Source organism: Carettochelys insculpta, chromosome 7 (assembly GCF_033958435.1).
Source record: "Carettochelys insculpta isolate YL-2023 chromosome 7, ASM3395843v1, whole genome shotgun sequence".
NCBI classification, from domain to species: Eukaryota; Metazoa; Chordata; order Testudines; family Carettochelyidae; genus Carettochelys; species Carettochelys insculpta.
In genome coordinates this window covers 18104143-18128482 of record NC_134143.1, presented here as the reverse complement: position 1 = coordinate 18128482, position 24340 = coordinate 18104143, and the positions used below count along the sequence as shown (strand labels likewise).

The following is a 24340-nucleotide window of genomic DNA, read 5'->3' as shown; positions in this document are numbered from 1 at the left end:
TGTAGATGACATTTTATGAATATTTAGAAAGCAAAGATTTGTTACATTAAAGGGTACCAATTTTGAGATCAGATCTACACAGTCTGAACCTGTGGCAATGCAGAGGCTCCTGAATTTAATCCAACTGTCAATGTTAGCAAGGTGCAGAGCTGTGTGCAGGAGTGGGGCCCCATGTTAAAAGAACATGTGCAACTTACAGGTGCTATTAGCATCACCTACAATAAGCTACTTTCACAAGTGAGTTTTCATCCATAACTTGTGTCTTCACAAACTGAAGTATTCACCTGTGGAGCTGAACATTTTCTTTTGAAGGAAGTTTGTGATTTAAAGTAATTTTCTTGTGTTTTTCAGCACAATCCCTTTGGATGTTTTTGAGTTATGTTACACTAGGAAAAGACAAACACACACAACAAGAACACTTTCCCCAGTATTAAATAACTCTCATCACATATTTTCCTGAACAGATCAAGAGAAAAACAATGTCTGAAGTTTGGAATTTGAAGGTGGAAGGCATCAGGAACAGGATCCGGCCCTAGTTACTCCAGCATAAATCTTACCATACTTCCAATTTCACAGCATGCTGCACAATTTTTGTTGTGGGATACCAGAGGAACTGAGGGAGCAAGGGTCAATTGTTCCACTGACTTCAGATTTACACCAGTTTAAGTGAGGGCAGAATCTAATACTATTACCTGAAAACTGTACCAAAGGCTTCTAACAACATAATTAATTTTCCATAATGCATAGAGCTATGTTGGCTGACCAATGAAGTGGTCATAACGCTACTTATTAATCTGCTTTGTATTGGGCCTCATTGATGTATGAGGATGACACTAAGGATATGTCTATATTTACTGGAAGATAGATCCAGTTAGGGATGATCTTTCAGAGTTCAATTTTGCATGCCTACTGGGGATGCACAAAATTGAACTATGACGGCTTGACAGTCAACCTTGGTGCTCCTCAGTATCATGAGGAGTAAGGGAAGTCAGCGAGAGAGTTTCTCCCATCAACCTCCCTCTGGGAGGACAGCCTGATAAGTCAATCTTAAATACATTGATTCCAGCTACGCAACTGTCGTAGCTGGAATTGCATATCTAGGATCAGCTTCTTGGTCTAGTGCAGACCACTCCTAAGTTTGAAGACCTTCATTGCATTACAACATTATTCAAGAAGTCTGAGGTGTAGCCATGTTAGACCGTAACTGTTCTAGGAGCTGCCAGTGTAGTTTGAGTGGCAACTTGTGATATGAGCAAGACCATATGAGTCTTGGTTCCAGGGGGGTTTGTTTTCTGAGATGCAGAGGTGAAGATGAGCAATTAATAGTAATTCTGCTTACAGTACATGATTTAATACAGCCACCTGACAGTTATAGTTAGATTATTACACACTAACATAAGCTCAAGGGCCTAATTCTCTCCTCTTGCGAGGTAAGGACAGATGTAAATCCATGTTAATTGCACCAAAATTACCAATGACCTTGTGCAAAAGAGAGGCTTAAAGCGTATATTCCTGCCTTGCTGCACATACACACCAACAGCTCGTCAACACCAACAGCATGCAAGCTTACCAGCTGAAATTAATGATCTGGTCTGTCAATGAATGGCACAGTCTTGGTACCATCATTTTTCATCACATGTTCCTCTATGGAAAGGATAGAAACCAATGAGGTAATGATACATGAGTTAACTGTTTCAACCCTAGGACTGCATGGAGCAGAGTGGTAGGGAGCATTAAGTCTCTCAATGGATTCCACACACTAGTGGAGATGGAGATTTATCAGCAATCCCTGGGAAGAAGACAGCATAACCCAGGTGGAAGTGCCAAGGGGAAACTAGTGTTGGTAGCTGCAGTGTGCAGATCTCCTGAGACACAAGAACCGTGTCTACACTAGCCAAAAACTTCAAAATTGCCATGCAAATGGCCATTTCAAAGTTTACTAATAAAGTGCTGAAATACATATTCAGCACCTCATTAGCATGCGGGCAGCCGCGGCACTTTGAAATTGATGCGGCTCGCCACCGCGTGGCTCATCCAGACAGGGCTCCTTTTCAAAAGAACCCCGGCTACTTCGAAGTCCCCTTATTCCCATCTGTACGAGCCGCGCGGCAACGAGCTGCGTCAATTTCGAAGTGCCGCATGGCCATTTCAAAGTTTTTGGCAAGTGTAGGTGTAGCCAAGTAGTTTCAGTGTGGCTCCTCAAGCAGACAGCATTACCTGCCAGTCCTGCAACTCCACAATACATGTAACAGTCCTGTTGCCAAGAGGAATGAATGTGATGAATTTTTCATTAGACAAAAGCCAGGTACATTTTCAAGTAAGTCCTTTTCTGCCATGTTCACCTATGAAAGTGTCATGATGTAGCCCTTTTCATGAATAATGGGATCAAAAATGCATTAAATACATAAAAATAACAGAAAATAGAGACTAAAATCTCATCTATGATTAAAAATTAGATTGACCTAGCTACATCATTCAGTGAAAAATGTTTGTGCCCCTAGTGCTGTAGTTAGGATAATCTAATTCTCAGCGTAGATGCAGCTATGAAAATGGAAGAATTCTTGTATTGACTTAGCCACCATTTTTCAGGATGATGAATTAACTTGATCAATGGAAAACCTTCTTGTATTGATTAAAAAAACTGCCTAGCACTGACGAATCTACATTATAGCATTACAATAGACTAGCTGCAGTGCAGACGTGCTGTAAGAATTAAAGAACTATTAAGAACTGACCATGTGGAAGACGTTATAGAAACATGCAGCTAAAATTAACACAATTAGTCAAAGAGCCTTCTTCCATCCGAGTCAATTGCAGTTTTCCCCATTAATTTAATTGGAGCTCCTCATTATGAAGCAAGAAAAAAATAAAGTATTTTGAGATTAATAACATGCATTAACTACTTGCCAAATAGTAGTCACTGAGTAGGTTTTAACATCTTCCAAAAAAAAATCTACAAGTATGTTTTCCTCTCCCATTATTATTCACCCAGCATGTATAAAACTGTAACCAAGTCCGTGAATTTGCAACATGCTTAAAGCTGTACTAATGAATACAATGCTGGTATTTGTACAACTCAGGAGATTTCAATGCTTATGATTGAGAGGAGTTGTGAATCTATATGAAAAAAGTGACAGAGACAATTGCATGCAAACCTTTAATTCCTCCTGGATTTTTTCCTCCATCAGCTTGGCTGCTTTTCGATCTTCTGTTTCCATTTTCCATTTTTCTGCCACTATTTTGGCTTTCTCTTTAGCCATAGCATCCCGGAATTTCTTCGTAATTTCAGCCTCCTTTTGCTTCCTTCAGAAAAGAATTTGAAAAAACAAAAAGCTCCAGAAACTGTTCAATAGAAAGTGAGAAGAAACTATTTTTGAGTAAACAACATGCAGATGCTTATTGTTGCCAGTGATACTACATGGCTCATGTAAAAGTCAAGAAAAATGCACAGGAAGAAAAAAAGAATTTTAAATGTACTATTTAACACATGGGGTACAATAAGCCTAATTCCAAACACACAGTCTGAGGTCAGACGTTTGCAGTCTTTGGAAGTCACTGTAAAACAGCATCTTCTAAAATCAGAAATCTGTTCATTGGATATCTTTGCTTCAGAACATATCTATTTAATTTTCTCATGAAAACCAGATATTTCTGGTCAGCCATGCACAGCCAAAGCTGCCATGGGATAGTGATCTGAATTTATTCTGCCTCAAACCATCAACAAAACTATATGCTAAATTCCAGTGACAAAATCTTTGTTCCTTACATTGTCAGAAGTAAAAGAACACAGCTTGATGTCTGAATCCCAAGTTAAACATTCACTATCCACATTCAAAAGCAGAATATTTTAATTTAAACTAAGAACATGTCATAGAAAGAATAAATATGAAAGTACACCATGTCGTTCCAATCCCTTTTCAAACCATTACCTCAAGGAGCATGATCTATATGGGGCCTCACCTCTTTATGCCACTGGGCAGCAAAACATCCTCTGACCAGTTCCAATGCTGTCATTGAATCCACTGGAAATACAGTTCCTGACACTTTCCAGAGTCAATTACTCGACTCCATCGATCAGAGTAGAGTAATTATACTAAAATGCACATAAGCCACTCAGTAAAAGGCTTTATGGGCCAAACGTCAGTCAGAAATTTGTATACTGACTAGAGCAGCTATTTATGATTTGTCATCCAAAAGCAGATAACAAACTTTAAGAGAAAAAAAAAACTAACCAAACAGGTAGAGGGTTACAGAGAGATAGCCGTGTTAGTCTGTACTCCAACAAACAAAACAGCAGAAATGTAGCACATTAAAGACAAACAAAATGATTTATTCAGCGATGAGCTTTCATAGGTAATGATCACTAAGCCTACTTTCAACATTGTTCCTACCACCAGAAGTATTTGACATGGTTTGGCTTGCAAAGGGGCATTGTTCATTAAAACATTCTAAATAAATGAAAAATACAAACTTTTTATATAAGTTTTTCAATAATTGTGTCATTGTGTCAAATGGGCCCTCAGTCAAGACTCACCATAGTTCTTCTGCTTCCTTCTGTGCTTGCTGCCTGGCTCGTTCAGCCATCAGCTCCTCAGAAATCAGTTCATATGGCTTGTCACCAGGGGAGTCTCCCATAATCCAGACCCATACCTCACCATCACTCCCATGCAGCCACTGCACATGTTTGCCATTACCTGAAATGGCGACCAAAACATATATGGAAAGGATTCCTTCAGAACTGGCTTATGTTCAGAAACAAAATCTGCAAAGTAAAGGGGAGGTAAGAGGTAGGAACGAACCCTCATGCTTGGCAAGGTCTACTTACGCTGTGGGGCTATGTCTACGCTAAAGCGATCTGTCAACAGAAATTACTGTGGGAAGATCTCTTCCGACAAACTTCTGTCAACAGATTGGGGCCAGACTGCATCAAAAGAGCAATCCAGTCTGTTGACAGAGAGCAGCCGGGCTGCCCAGCTGCTGTCTCAACAAAACAGCCAACCAGAAGCACAGCAAACAGCTCCCCCCCCGAACGTCCAGACTGGCTTTCTGTCAACAGATCTCTGTCGACAGAGGCATTCTGACTCATGAGGGAGCAGCAGAAAACTGTCAACAAAAGACCTGCGTTTTATTGTTTTACTGTTGACAGAACAACTTGGGTATGTGGATGCTCAGCAGGTTTTGTCACCATAACACCAATTTTGTCAACAAAACTCTAGTGTGAATACAGCCTAAGTGTTGTAGGACAGGGATAGCATTTTGCATAGTGCTCAGTTTGTGCCTTTCAATGCCAATGTAATAGAAATGATCCCAAAATCACCATATGATTTATTGTAGCATGCTACAGAAAACGATGGAGGCTTTCCTGACAGAGTTATAATGATAACTAGGAATGGGCTGTAGTCATAATACCTGGATTTCAACAGGACTGTCAACCTCCTGCATCTCTGAAAGCCCATAAAAAAAAGTAACCCCACTAAAAAAACAGGGTAAACAGGCATCATCCTGATTAGTGTCCTAGCACCTAATTAGTGTGTTATCTGGGAGAAACCAATTCTCACTGCTATTCTGAGTCTCTTGCTGCTTGTTTGAGAATTTATCTGGTTCAGAGCACACCACAGACACCTCTCCTGCCAGGAGTGGGAACACACTTTTTGTGTTTCTTTAGATTGCCTGCATTTCTGGCCTATTGATAGATTGCTCATAAGCACAACTTTTCCATCTTAATACATAACCATATGAATGGAGTTAAGGTTGGTCCTGCTTGGGGCAGGAGCTGGACTCGATGGCCTCCTGAGGTCCCGTCCAGCCCAATGATTCTGTGAATCAAAAGTCTCTATCCCTGGAGGATCTTTAGAAATTGCTCTAGTTCTCTTTTCAAAATGATAGGTCTCTCTTCCAGCCCCCCAGGCACCAGATATTTAAACTCTCTCAAACAGATCAGTATAATTTAGGAGTTGGCACAACACTAAGAATGAAATACACACATCAGTCTATCAAGCTGCTAGACTATAGAATGATCTACCACTTGACAATTTCAAACATCGGCTATAGCCGGACAGCCCCTCCACAGCATGTCCAATTTTAAGCCAATTCAGCTTGAACACCATATGCCTTTGGCTTATTTTTTTTCTTTAGAATAAGCAGAGAAGCTTTATTGTACTTTTTTTGAGTTAAAATTTAGACCGTCGTTAGATGTGCCTCCCCGGCAAATCTGCCCCCAAACCAATATCAGTAATACACAGTCACAAAACCTGACAAAGGTTTCTCCGAGCAGTCTGATTGGAAAGTGGTGCAGTTTTTCAGAGAGCAGCATCCAAAAGACAATATGATGAGAGTGGGCAGCAAAAAAAAAAAAAAAAAAAAGTAACTTGAAGTGTGACAGTGTGAAAATGGAATTCTCACCTCACATTATTTGCAGCCAGCAAGTCAAAACCAGAGTAGGCTCTAGTGCTTTAGACCCCAAAATAAGATCAATGCTAAGACCAAAAGAGGAAAGCTCTGCCAACAGTGAGGCACTCACTTAGGACAGGATTCAGTTCCTTCTTCCACCACAGACTCTCCTGTGCAACCCTGGCCAAGTCATTTAACTTCTCAGTGACTGTTCCCCATGTATTAAACAGGGAGTGAAGTTCTCCCCAGCTTCACAACACCTTTATGAGATAAACTAAATTAGAAACTGGAAGACAGGGTTCAGATAATGAAGAGAGGCCATGTAAGCACTTGCGCATTGAACAGGCATTCTAGAAGTGAAATTTCCTTCATTGCTTTACAGAGTGGACTTGCCTGCTCAGGAATCACAAAATAGTTGCCTATAAAATATGATCATAGTTCAAGTAATTACATGAAAGCTTGCTTTAATTTTGTTTTGAACTTTCCCACCAAATACGGCACTTTTCCTGGGGGGGGGGGAGGTTTTTTTTGTTTTGTTTTTTTTAAATCAAACCTCCTTTTTAATGAGAATTTTTCAGTCGAAGTTTTTCAACCAGCAAAAACCAGTTCCTAACCAACAGAGCTTAAAATCTCACTGAACACAATAGAGAATTGCTAAAATGAGAAGGGCGGGAACTGTGTTAGCTTGTATCCTCAGAAATATTGAGGAGTCCTGTGTTACTTTAAAGACCAGGCCTCCCGACTGGAAGGCCAAAGTAACAACTGCCCAGGGGTCCAGCAACTCAGAAGGGCCCCGCGCTCCCAGCACTGAGGACTGGTGTGGGGGGGATGTAATGTGGAACAGTCAGCATGGAGAGTTGGTTGCCCCTGGCCCTGCTACTTTCACCTGAGGTCCTGCCTCTTCTATGAGTGCAGTGCCAGTCCCTTCTCCCCAACACTTTGCCCAGGATCCTGGTGAGGTTCTTGGCTCCTCCGTTAAAGACTAATAAATTGATTTGGAGCCAAGCTACTACATCTGCTGAAGTGGGGTTTTGCCCACAAAACTCCTTGTTGTGTCCCCATTTTACAGTGATGGATTTAAGGCATAGAGCATTGACTAGCCCAAGTTCATACAGGAATTCACAGGCAGAGACAAGAATTCATCTTGTGTTTGAGTCCCAGTCCAGTGCCTTAACCACAAAATAAACCCGTTCTTCATCTGGCACAGGAAGTGAGGGAACTCCACTGCTTAAGACATATGAATTAGACTTGGAAGAATCCTTGAAACAAATGTGCTACTAGAAACAAACCTGCATAAGAAAGAAAGTGGACTGGATAACTTCTTGGTCCATTCCATCTCCAATAGTTAGACTCTGTAAACAAAGTTCTTCCTCTACCAGTTGCTCCTTTCATGGCAACTTTTCTCTCATCAGAGCACCTCAGCAAACTTCTATAAAGCAAAATTATGTCTACTGAAGTACAGTTCTCTACGCCTTCTCAGCTCTGCTGCAAGTAAAATTTGGAAGTTCAGCCCTTCTCCTACTGTAAAATCTATACTGCTTACAGGGCTGTGAAATGTTTTCTGAGGAACTCCTGGTGCAGAACACCAACATCCAAAATTGGCAACACTAGCGGGTTGCCCTGATAACTTTCCAGAAGATATAAAGCTGAACGTAATATGCATGGAACATACATCTATATATACTAATCATCACAAACATACAGGGCCATGCCTTTTTGAATGACGGTATTTGCTTGTGCTTATACAGTAGCTTTTTTCTGGCTTGAGTTCACAGAAAGTAAAATATAAAACAAGGCCTGAAAGAGCACGGCCCTCATTTAAAAAAAAAAAAAAAAATCAGTCTCTGCTGACTCTGCTGCCAATCATATATATATATATAATATATTTAGCCATTATATGCATTTTAGGCTTCTATAGTCTGCACTTGGCCTGCAAGCTGATATTTGGGTATCCCTATGGTAGATGAGAGAAAATATTATGGCTGAGTAGTGACAGTGGTTCCATATTTCCATTAAAAGAAAGGTGTGAGCAGAGGTGGAAAAAGTACCCAAAAAGTTACTTGAGTAGAAGTGCAGCTGCTTTTCCTTCTGGGTATTTGAGCACCAAGTAGATGTGACATGTGTGCGCACACATGTACATACTTTAACTCCAGTAGTTCTCCAGAGGGGCACCAGTAACTTGCACTTAAGTACATTCCCCTCCCCGACTCTCCCCAAGCAGCTGCACTTTTAATGAAGTAATTTAGGGGTACTTTTCCACCTTTGAGTGTAATGATTATTTTAAAAGGGTTGGGGAGGAGGCAATCTGATCTGCACTGGCATAAATTTTAAACCAACTATAATTTTCACATTGCAAATAAGATTTAGCATGAAAGAAAAAAAAAAAAAGAGTCTTGCCCTGCCTTGAATTAGTATTGTAGGTGAGATGAAGCACAGTTTTCTTTTTATAGGTGCTCTGGTTTTTAATCTGGATTCATTTGCATGTGTGCTGCTAATTAAAAGCACTTTAAAACACAAGCAGCAGTTGCTGGAATATTGCTGGAGTCAGCTTTCTTTATGCAGGCTCATTTATCATGGCTGTAACAATTATGGCACCCCTGACAATTACCATTCGTTATCTATCTCCGGTTTCTGTGAGATGCCCATGCCAAAGTCCATTCAGAGCTTGATTTGGTGTCAAGTCTCCCAGCTATGCTGTTACTCAGCCACAGGCCACATGCTTAGCCTAGCAAAGAAACCAGGAGTGTGCAGGTACCCCGTCTGCCATTGTATTACCCAGAATACAACACATTCATTAAAATTATAAGTTTTAAAGAGTAAGAGCACTGCAGACACAGGAAAGGAAATTTAATCTCTGCTTAATAACCTTTTTAAACAAAGCACTGTGTTTCAACTGATAATATCCAATTTCCTTATTATTTGGCTTCCTAGCACCATTCCTACCCTGGATGGCTACAGATGCCCCCCAGCAGCAAATAACTCCCCCTATTTTGCCGCTGGGGAGTCCTGTGTTCATAAAACCACTCTTTGACCCTCATCTCTGTACAAACTATTCCTTTTCTTTGTCCCCTTTCTGCTACAGTAACTGTGAGGAAACCAAATTCTTCTGAAACCTATTCTGCATTTGAAATAGGCTGTATCAGCACTGAGCTCTCTCGCACAGGGCTGGCTGATCAGCCTGATTTCCCTTTGTAGTTTCAAGATATACGAAGCTTCTAGGGGATTGTTTTTGTTCCTTCTGAGTTTAGATACCTGATATACTTTAAAGCATGGTCTGTGTTTGCATAAGATTTAATCACCAGCTTTCACACTCCGCTCAGAGCTAATGGTTTTTACATCTTCTTCAGAGGTTTCTGCTTGGATTTTAAAAAGCCTCAGTACAAATGGTATTTCATTCCAAGTTTTACAAGCTGCAGTGCTACCCAGTACCCACATTGAATAGGATTTTAGAATAGCAATAAAGATGCAGGGAGCTGTGGATTGGATTCAGTCCTTTATTTCTCCACCCCTCCAAGTTTATTGCACAAGCTAATAGCTGAAGTGTACGTGGCTAGGACAATAAAGATCATTCAATTGTACCTTTGCAACGTAACCAGGGGTGTTAATGGCAGTTCCTGAGAATGTACCTGCTCTAGTTATTCCATAGCTTGCTAAAAATAAAAGTGAGCATGTGGCCAGAAGACCCCTTGGCAAAAGTTTCCCTTTTTTGGGGAAACACCTCTCACCACAGACCTGACAAACTCACTACACCAAATGCATATCTGGCTGGGTGTTTATCCATAAAGGGTATCACATAAGGTGTCTCTGGAACATTGCTAACGGGTCAAGACTCAATCATTGCTAGATATATGTACAGAAATAATATAAAATATCTTGCAAGGATGCTTTATGAAATTGGAGTAGAAATGAATCACCAGGAAGGGGCCTGCCTTGGTGATGACGCATTCAAGAAAAAGGGAATAGTTACTTCCTACTATCCAGTATGGTAATGCAAGGCTCTGTTGACTAGCCTTGCTCCCTCCCAAAACTCTCAGTGAAAACCATTAGTGGCTCCACCAAACCATTAGTACCTCCCAGATTTGAAGAAGGATCACTTCAACAGGTAGAGCTTTGTCCAGGCCATGAATAGAAACAAAAGGCTGTTTGCAGTACAACACAAAGTAGGGAGAAGCTCTCTGGATCCATTCACTACTGGAAACTCGCTGGGGGCAGAGGGGCTTTCATGAACCTTGGTGGCCTGGTTCTTGTGAAACCAGCCAGCTCTGCAAAAGACTGACCTTTTGGGGGAGAAACCCACTTTACTAGTTGGGAAAGAGAACAACTAGTAAATGTAGACCCAGGTTTGCATTTTAGGATTTGTTTTTCATCAAGGCCATTTGTTTATGCTACTTTCTCACGTCTAGTTAAAGTTGCATTCTTCCTTACATAAGTCTATGTGCGTCACACTGCGAGTGCTCACAAGGGCTGTGTGCTTTACGGGCACAATGGTTTATGGTAAAACTGGTTGATGGGAGTACGCGGCCCCAGTGTCAGGGACTTGGAGACTCAGGGGCACTTATGGTTAAACTACAAGCGAAAGCAAGGAGAGAGCATGAGTGGCTGAAGGGCTGGTGGTGTGAGGAGTCTGACAAGCAGCTATGACCAGAGAGATTCCCTCTTGCTGTGTGGTGAATAGCAGGGGAAAACCAATTCAAGTTTTTCACAAGGTGAGGTGTCCAGGTGACTCACTAGCCAGGTTTCCCTGAGAACTACGATGGGGACATTGTGAGTTTGGGCTGCATAAGTGAGTATGTACTCAGAGAATTCAGGTAGGCTTAAGCAGCTGGCACTGAAATCCATCCTTACCTCTATTTACAGCTAGCACTATGTCTGCGGGAGTTGCCTGTCACACCCCAGGTTACAAAGCTGCTTCTGCCAGTGTGTACACATGCATAGCCACCCTAGCATGCACAGAAATAGCAATGTGGATAGCAGGTTATGTCTTAGACAAGTAAAGTCACACATGAAGGGTGTGGGAGTATACACTAGAGTACATATCCTCCATGGTTCTGGCCTCACCCCAAGACATGCCTCCCAACCTTTGCTGCTATTTTTACAGCTTGTAGTGTCCTGTTATATCCTGTGTCTTAGGATATCAGTGCTAGCATAGGGAAAGCAACAGCTGCATTCAAGACTCTACACGCCATATGGAGTTCACATCTGTGAAGAGGAAAACTGTGGATCTTCAACACAAATGCGAAGAGTGTGCTCTTGTATGGATGCGAGATCTAGCCTACTAAAAAGTCTTCAAATCACAAGCCACAGACATTCATAAATAGATGCCCGACGTATATCCCTCTCATCAGATGGCAAGACTTTGTCACAAATGTCACAAGCTTTGGAACAGAGCCGGACAAGAACCATTTGATGTTCAAATTAAGAGAAGAAAGTGGGCATGGCTAGGCCACACTCTCAGAAAACCATCATCCAGTATAGTCCATCAAGCTCTCAAATGGAGTCCACAAGAAAAACACAAAAGAGGAAGACCTCAGACAATGTGGAGAAGATCTGCTGAGATTGAAGGACAACAATTGGGATACTCCTGGAGTCAGTTAGAAGGTTTGTCCCAAGACGAAGTGAAATGGAGCAGACTTGTAGATGACCATGTTCCACTCAGAGAATAAGGGTTTAAATCAAGTAAGTCAAGTGTCCTGTTGCCAGAGCCCTTCCCCAACTTCAGGGAAAAACTCCTGCTACAGGTAAAGCTGTCATCAATGCTGTGGTTGCCATCGGGATGTGTAGCACAGATGTAGCCTAAAATGCTCTAATTTATTGGCGCCATGTAATGTTTGACTTAACAGCATGCATATAATCTGTAAGCCATAACTCTCACTAACTATTCCTGTCAGACAGAGAGAAAGAAACAGAGATGCTCAAGTTCTAAAAAAAAACTGCAACACAGCAGACTATAAGCAACTTTCTGAATTGCTTATACATTCAGAATGGCAGATCTAGCAACACCATCTGCCATAGCATCTTCTGACAACTTCCAATATCAAGGGGTAGTGGAGTTAATCTGTATCTTCAAAAATGACAGGAAGTCCTGTGGCACTTTATAGACTAACAGATATTTTGGAGCATAATCTTTTGTGGGCAAAGACTCACTTCATCAGATGTATGAGTGGAGGGCTCCAGAGGAGGGTTTAAACATATGGGCTTATGAAAAGTGGGAGTTCCAGTCAAGAGGAGGGCCAGCGTTGACAAGGTCAGTTCAGTCAGGGAGGATGTGGCCCATTATCAGTAGCAAATGTGGAGGTGTGAACATCAAGGGTGTGTCTACATGGGCACAAATCTTTGAAATAGCCATGCTAATAGCCATTTTGAAGATTACTAAAGAGGCACTGAACTGAATATTCAGCACCTCATTAGCATTAGGACACTTCAGGCTGCGGTGTGGCTACACAGGAGTCCTTTTCGAAAGGACCCCGCACTTTTCGAAATCCCCTTATTCCATTCAGCTGAGTGAAATAAGGGGATGAAATGTGCGGGGTCCTTTTGAAAAGGACCCCCATGTAGCCACGCCAAGCCATGCACAGTGCCATGGCTGGAAGTGTCCTAATGCTAAGGAGGTGCTGAATATTCGATTCAGCGCCTCGTTAGTAATCTTCGAAATGACCATTAGCATGACCATTTTGAAGGTTTGTGCCCATGTAGACACACCCCAAGAGCACAGAAACTGCTTTGTAATTGGCCAGCCACTCCCATATATTTAAACCCTACTCTGGACCCACTGCCCCCATGCATCTGACAAAGTGGGTCTTTGCCCACGAAAGCTTATCCTCCAAAACGTCTGTTAGTCTATAAGGTGCCACAGGACTTCTTGTTTTTGACAACTTCCAGTAACACTATAGACAACATAATAGCCATGGGTCATCCACAGTGATTGGGAGAATGTAAGAAGTACAGCAGCAGAGCAAGGAGAATCCTCTGACTTTTAATTTCCTTGCTTAATTTAATCCAAAAGTATTTTTGCTAGCCAGGTTGTTTTGCATTCTCTTACTCCCACACCCTACTGAGGCTTACAACTAGGCCTGCACAGAAATACATTCTTACCCAAAAAAGCAAAAGTCTATGAAAAAAGGAATTCAGTTAATATTATTCACCCACCTCTAACTGCAGGTGTTTCAGTGTTTTTATTACAGTTATACCTGACCATGTTTCTAGTACAGGGGAAGGGGAATAGCACATACATCTCAAGTAGGGCAACACACTATGGCCATGTCCACACTAGCACAAATCTTCAAAATGGCCATGCAAACGGCCATTTTGAAGATTACTAATGAGGAGCTGAAATGCATATTCAGTGGCTTATTAGCATGCCGCCAGCCACGGCTCTTCGAAATTGCTGCTTTTCACTGCCACACAGCTCGTCCAGACAGCAGTGTTTTTCAAAAGGTCTCCAGGAACTTTGAAATCCCCTTAATCCTAACAGCAGCAATTTTGAAGAGCCATGACCAGCAGCATGCTAATGAAGCGCTGAATATGCATTTCAGCACCTCATTAGTATGGCCATTTTGAAGATTTGTGCTAGTGTAGACATAGTCTATATGTAATCTGTAGTTGAAAGCTGTATTATTATACGTGTGCATGGAGGGGCATAGTTGAGGTTGTACATGCAACTGAGTTAAATAAAATGTTAACCAATTAGGTCATTTACTGCTGGAAAGCACCATGCACTTTTGTGATTCCAAAGCTCTCTTTTACAGTCCATAAATATCATTGGTACTTTTTGATGGACCCAACCATGTTTGTCCCTCAGACATATGCAAATGGTCTTTATATAACATTGGACATCTTGCATCAGACCAGTATTCATCTAGCCCAGTATGGTCTTCTGATAGTGGCCAATGCAAGACTTTTCAAAGCGAATTAAAAGAATAGGGAACAATCAAGAGATTCAGCTCCTGTTGTCCAACTCCCAGCATCAGGAAGTCAAAGGTTTTGTCAGAGGCATCCTTAGACATACAAGTAACTAACAGTGAAAAAAAGCTGGGTGAAAACACAGCATCAATGGTAGATATACAACAAGTCATCATTTTGTCAAATTAATTTTAAAAAATTAATAATAATTCACCAGCACATTCCTAGATAGTCCCGGAATGGAAGAGAGAAAATATTTCCCTCCCAACTCTGAACTCATTGGCCCTATTGGTTTTTTGTTTATTTTTTAATATGAAGAATTTTTTCCTCCATTGTTCTTGTTTTGAAAAATCAGTTGAACTATGTTAACAAAAGAAAAAGACAATACACGAGCACACACATGCATTTACTCACACTCCCAATACCCAGTCACCTCACTGTTTGTAGCAAGCTCACATAGCCCTTCTCTTTAAGCATGGCTCACACCTCTTCCTACTTCTCAGATTGACCTCTCTCCTCTTCTCATGTGTATTCGGTGCTGGTTTCTTTGCTGTGACACCTGGTGCCTCCACCTAGGGTGACTCTTGTCTGTGCCTGGGACACAAGGCCACATCTACATGGGCACCTTCTGTCGACAGAACAGATCAACACAGCTAAGGCGCTCTGTTGAGAGTTTTGTCGACAGAAACAAGCTCTTTAATCGGCAGTGTTACACCTCTTCCCATTCAGGTATAACGTCTCTGTCAACATTGTGTTGTCAACAAAGTGACAGTGTAGACAGTTCTGTCAACAAAGAGGGCTTCCATATGCCGGATATATAAAATCTGAACTTCATTTTCATTTTTACTTCCCTCATTTGCATGCCTCTTTCAAAAGAGGAAAGAAAGTATAGATACAGTCGATGTGCCCAGGGGCTACTGTTCCATGGGAAAATGGTTAACACCACTACTCTTAACAAGGAATATAACTCAGTTCTCAAGAAATTGTATACAAAAATACAAACTCCAGCACTTGAAATGCCAAACACACAAACGATAGTATACAAAGGGGGACTTTTCTAGGCACAAGAAAAAGAAAAGGCTTTAGTGAAGGAAAGAGTGGAACTACAAAGCTCTACCATCAACACAGACTCCCTTAAGGTGCTTTCACCCCGGATGAGACATGATTCTCTCCTGACTCCCTGGTCTGTAGTCCTGCAGCAGTATTGGCTGGCTTTAAATATCTGACACCAGGTTGGTTTTCTGCCTTTCCGATCACTGGTGTCTGTAGAACTAGAGCTACCTGAGCCATCTGTTTGAGTCCTCAGCAGTTTTGTGGAATTTTTGTGGATGTATTATCAGGCATGTTGTAAGCAAGACATGAGGAGTAATTATTATGGTCTACGCTGTGTGATTAGGTCTTAACTAGAGTTCTGTGTCCAGTTCTGGGTGCCACATTTCAGGAAAGATGTGAACAAAAAGAAGAAGCTCCAGAGAAGAGCAACAAAAATGATGGGTGAGAAAATATGACCTGTGAGGGAAGATTGAAAAAAATAGATTTGTTTAGGAAAGGGAATAGGATAACAGCTTTCAAATATCTAAAAAGGTGTTACAAAAAGAGGAGGAAGAAAAAATATTCTCCTTAGCTTCTCATGTTAGGTTAAGAAACATTGAGCTTAAATTGCAGCAAGGAAAGTTTAGGTTGGATATTAGGAAAAACTTCCTGTCAGGGTGGTTAAGCACTGGAATAAATTGCTTAGGGTGGTTATGGAATTCCCAGCATTGCTGATATTTAAGAGCAGGTTAAACAAATATCTATCAAGGATGATCTGAAAGAGGTTTGGTCCTTCCATGAGTGCAGGGGACTGGACTTTTGATGATCTCTTGAGGTTCCTTCCAGGTCTAGTATTCCATGAAGTTTTGGAGCCACTGGGATAAATTCCATTTGTCTTCCACTCTTATTCGCTGACCACTAAACTGTCTGTTCCACGATTACAATCTAAAGCTAGAAGCAGCTTCAAACGTGATTTTTTAAAATCAACTTAAGAGAAAAAACTTCTAACTCCCACTCAGTGCTGTGCAATTTTGCTTTCTTTTTCGAAAAGAAGAAATTTAAATGCACTGCATTAGTACATCAGTGGGAATTACTATGTCTCAGCAGTTCTGAATATCAGATCTTTATAGCTCAGACTTGTATGCTGTGTCTTGGTCATGTAATGAACTCATATTCCTTTATTTAAGGAATTTCTATCTGTTACTTTGGAAATAATTATTCTCTGGTATATCCCCTCCTGTAGGATCAAATAAGATGAGTGGAGTAAGTGTTAATGCCGTGGCAATCAAATAGGCATATAATGCACACCAAAAAAATAGGGGGGGGTACAAAAAAGGGAGTGGTAAGGATTATTGCCACATGATACCTTTTTATGTTTTCTCCATTACAAATATGTACCATTAAAGAAACACAAATACACAAGTTTGGGCTCCAATGTGATTCCATAGCTCTGACTATGGTTTTCAGAATATCATTTTCATATTGGATATACGCATATTTTGTACTGGGAGATTATATCCAGAACTTACACAGGCACGTTGTCCACCTTGTAAACCTGTGCTTTAGAAAGTAACTTGGTTGTCCATCCCCTACACTGGACCTGTCAGTACCAATCATTTCTGAATATTTGAAATCACAAAGGGGAAAGCTGTGAATTCATCCATAACATGTATTTTCCAGTTGAACCTTAGCTTCCATCTCACAAAAAAGGACAAATATACCAAGGTGGTTTGTGGTCTCAACTTCACCCGTCTTTGAAAGGGATCAGAAGTTATCCCTATGGAAAATGAACCCCAGAAGGAGTGGTTTGTAACTTGGAGCCATCAGAAAGTACCTAAGATCTTACTTATCAAATCTGTTGCTGAATAACATACACTAATGTACACAGCTTCTGTGTGAACCCCTACAATGCCCGTGGAACAAAATGCTGTCCCTTTTGGGCCATAAATAGTTGGTCATTTATATTAGAAAAAGAAAAATTGGTGAGAAATATTGAAATCACTTTGGTAAATACCATTCTGTGCTTGGCTGCTCTCTTGTTCTCTTTGCACATCAAGTATTCATGAGCTCACAGACAGTTACAGCCTCATCTTGTTTCCAGAGGGTTAGTAGCCAGAGTATTCACATTGATAAGGAAGTCTGCCTGACCACTGCAATGTTTAGTCAGTCCTAGCAGCAGACTGTGGCAATCAGAGACACGGGTACATAGCAATTTCCATAAACATCACCATGGTTCATCTAGTGCACAGGCTGGTTTCTGACAGCAGCCAGCGTCAGATGCTTCAAAGATAGGGATGACAAGATTCCCCAGATGTCGGAGAATCCTCTGGCAGAATAAAGGCAATGTAGCTGGCACCGTGTCACTCTCATGCTGGGCTGTGAGCATGTCGAGAAAGAAGGGTCGAAACGGAGGAGCGGAGCATTGTGGCTGACCCTCAGCTGCAAAAATGGTCCCTGTGGGACTGCTCCAAGCTGACATCTATCTAGGTTATATTGGAGGCTATTATTGATCCTGGTGACCCCAGAAACAGAGAAGCAAAAAAGGATGGTTTGAAAAGCCTCTCTTTAATCTCTTCCCAGCCCACATCTGAACCCAATTATGGCTCCAACATACCAAAAACCAGAAGACAAGGTGCTAAATACTAGAGGATACTACAATTATCACATCCTGCAAAAGGCAGCCTTTTGGGATTAAAGGCTAAATTAAAAGTTCCACTTCTGGAAATGCCTTATGTTAAATGTATGACAGATACCCAGCAATCACTGAACATCAATTAGCAAATCAACGATTCAGTAATACATAAAATCTGATGGGCCTATTTCTTACTTAAGTAAGCATGACCTCACCATTTTTGGCAGTGCTGAACAGAGCTGAATTTTATTTCTTACACATTTAATGAGTTGTGCATTCTGCAACAGTTTTATATCTATGGCATGAAGGTATTTAATACATGCTGAGACAGAATTCAGTTCAGTTGGTTTTAAAAAAGGATTTAAATTCAAGGGTGAATAAATTGTGGGTTAAAATCTGGCTGCATCAAAATCTCAAATTAGTCTCATGAAATTCAACCCCGTGGTGGAAATCTGCTCCCACTAACATCAATGGGAAGATTTCCTGTTGCTTCAATGCATGCTGGATCTTGTTCCTATTGAGAAATTTGGTGACATTTCTGCAGAAGTTGAATGGGAAATGGAATTAGTTCTCTGCTGGTTTTGGTTATCAATGCTGCTAAAAATTTGAAAGAGTCTGAAGTCTGATTTTGAGCTGAAAGCTGTTGTATTACCGGTAGAACAGATTTTTGATCATGACATGTATGACACTTTCACAGCAGCCTAAGTCATTTATACAAAGCATCCTTTGGATAAATGATAATTGGGCTCTTCAGGTAGGATCTTCCAGAGGAAGTTGGGAGAACCAGGACTTTATCAGGGTTAAAAAGACCTAGATAAATTAATGGAGGATAGGTCCATCAATATTTATTAGCCAGGATGGGCAGGAATGGTGTCCTTAGTCTCTGTTTGTCAGAGGCTGGAAATAGAGGACAGGAGAGGAATCACTTTGGTGACTACCTGTTGTGTTTACTCCCTCTTGGCCATCTGGCATTGGCCTCTGTCAGAAGATAGGATACTGGGCTAGATGGCCCTTTGGTCTGACACAATATGGCCATTCTTATGTTATTATTTTTAAGCATCTGTATCCCACAGAAGACAATGATAGGTGCACATTTACAAATGAGAGTTCAGAGCACAAAACCTTAAGGTATGTTTATGCTACAGTGTTATTCCAGAAAAGTTTATTTCAGAGTTGTTATTCCAAAATAAGCTATTCCAGAATCCATACTACAGGGAAGCCACCAAATAAGTAAAATTTATTCCAAAATAGTGTGTCCACACAAAATAGAGCCTATTTCAGATTAAATCCAAATTCTTCCAGGTGCTCTAATCTGAAATGCTATGTCTACACAGCAGCTTTCTTTTGTAATAGCCCCTATTTCCTGTCTATACAGCCCCTATTAGAAAATATCTATTTTGGAATAGGAGCTATTCCTTGTGGAATGAGATTTACCAAATTCGATATAAGAGGACCATCATTTTGAAATTATTTTGAAATAGCAGCTGCATTGTGTAGACGCCAGCAAAGATATTTCAGAATAGTGGCCATTATTCTGAAAAAATGTTGCGGTGTAGACACACCCCTAGTGTACAAGGGATTAGCTAGAGCAATCGTAGGGAAGTAGAAGGGTGTACTGCTGATGTGCTTTCTCTCCCTTACACACCCACTCACATAGTGGTTACATCTATGTAACGCCAACAGACCCGGGTTGCTAGCATTATGGATAGAACCTGCAAGCATAGGGTCTAAAGCCCCACACTCTACCACGTGAGCTAAAGACCAGCTGGCTCTCAGCCAAGGCTGTAGAGCAGAGACTTCACTAACCCCAGATGAGGTCTCAATGCCTCTGGGTACTACATCTAGATTACAGTGATTTGTAGAAAGAAGTTTTTGTTGAATGATATCTTCCAAAAAAATGTCTGTCAGCAGATCATGGCCAAACTACCAAGAAGATCACAAGATCTGCTGCGTAGACAGAGAGTGGTCAGACTGCCCAGCCACTCTGTTGACAAAATGGCCAACCAGAAGCACAGCAAAGAGGGCTGCCCAGTCTCCTGGAAGCCCTGTCTGTCAGAGGGCCCCCCGGAAACTCCAGACCAGCTTTCTGTCAACAGATTTCTGTTGATAGAGGTATTCTTCCTCATGGGGAGCAGGGCACAGCTGTTCACCAAAGCACTGACTCTGTTGACAGAACACCTTGTGAATATGGATGCTATTCAGGTTTTGTCAACAAAGGAGCTGTTTTGCTAACAAAACCTTTTAGTGTGGACATAGCCAGTATGCTTGGATGTTGTATCCCCCAACTCTCAGCTTGCAAAACTAGGAATTTTTGTTTACCATAATATGCCTTCATTCAGTGACATTCTAACATTAATAGCCTTTAGAAAAAGAAGTTATTTTCCAGTCATACTGTAATAAACCCAGCTAATGTATTCCCAGCTACACTTGTTAAGGACAGAACAGCAGTGCAGCTGTTAAAAACAATTCTTCACTTAGCCTCGTGAATTGCAGCTCACAACAAATAAATGTCAGAATAAAGTAGCAGCAAACCCATATTCTCTCCACTCCCACCAGCCTGTCCTTCAGCTGCTTAATTCTCAAGAGTTTTAGAAATCTCACTGCTAATATTCAGACAGCTCCAAGCCAGCTCAGTTTTGGATACTGCAGTGACATTGACATCAAAAGTGGCAGGGTCTTTCACTAAGTCCCAATTCAGCCAAGATGGTTAAAGGACTGCTGCCTAATCAAATAAAATCTGTTTCTGTGCAAATGGCACAGCTGTCAGTCAACTTCAGTAAATCCCAATGGGATCTTGATGCTTCAAGGTGACTTCCTTTAGTGCTATTAGCACTCAACACAAAAGCAACCTGGCACTGTAAGCTCTGTATATAGCAAAAGAAGGAAACATGCCCCTACAAGGAACCTCCCAAGCAATAGTTTATAAGTTAATGGGATCTATAACTGTGATTTAGAACAGAAACTTGCTACATTATTATTAGAGTCTCTCTCATTAGACATGCATGACATCTATCACTTACCTAACTCATTCTATATAATACGTGTTTTACTTGAAATTAAGATGAAGTAGCTCATTAATGTAGCACCCCATGAAAGGAAAGAACTGACATTGCTGGTCAGAGTCAGGTACAGCCGTGACTAGCATAGCACAAGTTTCAGAGTTTGAACTTTGCAGTCCTGTACTGTAACACATGCCCTGTTATTGCAGACTTGGGACTTCCTCCAGCAAAGACTGCTAACATGGAAGCCACCAGAGTAGTCATGTTACAGCTAATGGAGATGACTCATATGATCTCCTCCAATCCTACAGGAAATCCAGTACCTTCATTAAAAAGCACCTAAGAATATTAAACCAATCAGTCAATATGCTTGGCAGGCTGAACACTGTAACCTCCTTGTATTCTTTTAAGGTAATGGTGGACATCCTGTGGACTGCAAGTTGCATGGGGGCCATTGGGGTTCTGTTGCTACATTTACATGAGACACTTCTGACAACAGAAGTCTCTGTCAGCAGGGATTGCCCAGAAAAAGCTTTTGTTGACAGCCAGCATCTACAAATAAAAGCGGATCGAAAAAGCTAGCTGCTCTGTTGACAGAGAGCAGCCAGACTGCCTGGCCCTCTCTCAACAGAACGGCTGAGTGAAAGCTCTGCAAACAGGGATGCCCAGTGAACTGGAAACCCCGTCCATTGACAAAAGGACCCCTGAGCATCTACACAGCTGTTTTGTTGACAGAACACTGTTGAGAGAGGTATTATAACACTGCCAGTGGATGTGTTGTGTTTTGTTGACAAAGCACATTTTGCATGTAGACGCTCTGTGGTTTAAAAACCTCTCATGTAGACATAGCCTATGTGTAGCCCCTGAGACATTTTGTTTACTGGTGCCCAACAGGGTTGCCAGATTCCACTGGTTTCTGTCTCTATTTTTTTATCCCCCACCAGTATTACAGAAGTGACATGCACATAAAGCAACAGCACATGAAGTGAGGTGCATGCTGATTTCACACAACATTGACTGTAAGAGCCGTGTGCTCCCTTTGCATCTAAAGCACTGCTACAATTCATTCAGCACACCCAACAAATTCTAGTTACACAAGTGCAGTTAGCAAAACTACCCATTTTGGTTATAACGATCTTATGATCCACTGAGATGAAGGAGGGTGACTCATGCAGCCCACTCACTAGCCTGGATTACCTATCGCTGATTTAAAGGAACACAGGTTTGACCTTGTCCATTGTACCAAGTGGATATAAGATAGCCAAAATTGCATTCACCATCACTCTAAGACCTAAACAAAATAAAAAGAAAGAGAAGACACAGTGATTCTCTGACAAATTAAATATTTTTGTTGTGTGAAACATGTAACTTTGAGCCCTTTTTCTTAAACCTGGGGACTGTTTTAAGAGCTAAAACATTCCCTAGTCCTTGATTTATGAATGTAATATTCCTTTGTAACTCTGGTTCCCAGAAGTGGAAACAGTTTCTTTTATGCTTTGACTGAGCGGCATAAAACCTGGTTTTCATAGCTGGTGATTTGATATCATACAGGAAAGCATGGACAATCTCTAAATCTGGAGCAACAGAAATCAGAAGAAACTTAACGTGCAAAATCATGAATTTGGGGACTAACTAAAAGAATTTTTGCTATAAGCTGAAGATGTATCCATTGGAAGTAACAGAGGAGGACAAGAAAGACATGGGTATATTAACCAGAGGATGACAATGAGGTGCCAAAGTGATGCAGCTGTGAAAAAGGCTACTGCAGTTCTAGGATGGATCAGGCGAGATATTTCCAGCATAGATAGCAAAATCATAGAATAGTAGGACTGGAAGGGACCTCGAGAGGCCATCGAGTCCAGCCCCCCTGCCCCCACGGCAGGACCAAGCACTTTCTAGACTATCCCTGAAAGCCATCTATCTAACCTCTTCTTAAATATCTCCAGTGATGGAGATTCTTCCACCTCCCTTGGCAATTTGTTCCAGTGTTTGATCACCCTGACAGTTAGGAACTTTTTCCTAATGTCCAACCTGAACCTCCCCAGCTGCAATTTAAGTCCATTGCCTCTTGTTCTATCCTCAGAGGCAAGGAAGAGCAAGTTCCCTCCCTCTGCCTTATGACACCCTTTTAGATACCTGAAAACTGCTGTCATGTCCCCCCCTCAATCTTCTCTTTTCCAAACTAAACAAGCCCAATTCTCTCAGCCTTTCTTCATAGGTCATGTTCTCTAGACCTTTGATCATTCTCGTTGCTCTCCTCTGGACCCTCTCCAATTTCTCCACATCCTTCCTGAACTGCGGTGCCCAGAACTGGACACAATACTCCAGATGAGGCCTAACCAGTGCAGAGTAGAGCGGGAGAAAGACTTCTCGTGTTTTGTTCACAACACACCTGTTTGTGCATCCTAGAATCATGTTTGCTTTTTTTGCAACAGCATCACACTGTTGACTCATATTTAACTTGTGGTCCACTATAACCCCTAGATCCCTTTCTGCTGTACTCATTCCTAGGCAGTCCTTTCCCATTCTGTATGTGTGACACTGATTGTTCCTTCCAAAGTGGAGCACTTTGCATTTGTCCTTATTAAACTTCATCCTGTTTACCTCGGCCCATTTCTCCAGTTTATCCAGATCCTTTTGAATTATGACCCTATCCTCCAAAGAAGTTGCAACCCCTCCCAGCTTGGTATCATCTGCAAACTTAATAAGTGTACTTTCTATGTCAATATCTAAATCGTTAATGAAGATATTGAACAGAACCAGTCCTAAAACAGACCCTGTGGAACCCCACTAGTTATACTTTTCCAGCAGGATTGAAAGTCATTAATAACTACTCTCTGGGTACGGTTATCCAGCCAGTTGTTCACCCACTCAGATACCTCTTCTATCAGCTCTTTGAGGATTCTACGATGCATTTCATCAGGCCCTGGTGATTTGCAGGCATCTAATTTTTCTAAGTAAATTTTAATTTGTTCTTTTTGTATTTCAACTTCTAAACCTACCCCTTTTTCACTAGCATTCTCTGTCAGGCATTCCTTCAGATTTCTCAGTGAAGACCGAAACAAAGAAATCATTAAACATCTCTGCCATTTCCAAATTCCCTGTTACTGTTTCTCCCTCGTCACTGACCAACGGCCCTACCCTCTCCTTGGTCTTCCTCTTGTTACCAATATATTTGTAAAAAGCCTTCTTGTTTCCCTTTATGCTTGTAGCTAGCTTGAGCTCATTTTGTGCCTTAGCCTTTCTAATCTTGCTCCTGCACACTCGTGTTGTTTGCCTATATTCATCCTTTGTAATTTGTCCGAGTTTCCATTTCTTATACGATTCCTTTTTTAGTTTGAGATCATGCAAGATCTCCTGGTTAAGCCAAGGCAGTCTTTTGCCATGT

General features: G+C 41.3%; 1 protein-coding gene across 1 annotated transcript in view; it reads right to left on the bottom strand.

The window, feature by feature from the left end:
• Window positions 1-24340, bottom strand: part of SH2D4B (SH2 domain containing 4B) — a 104794-nt gene that overhangs the window by 74339 nt on the left and 6115 nt on the right. Inside the window, exons 2-3 of the mRNA XM_074999512.1 lie at window positions 4535-4694; window positions 3156-3303 (exon numbers count right to left, since the gene is read on the bottom strand). Of these exons, the coding sequence (XP_074855613.1) occupies window positions 3156-3303; window positions 4535-4694 (308 nt within the window). The remainder of the gene's footprint in view (window positions 1-3155; window positions 3304-4534; window positions 4695-24340) is intronic.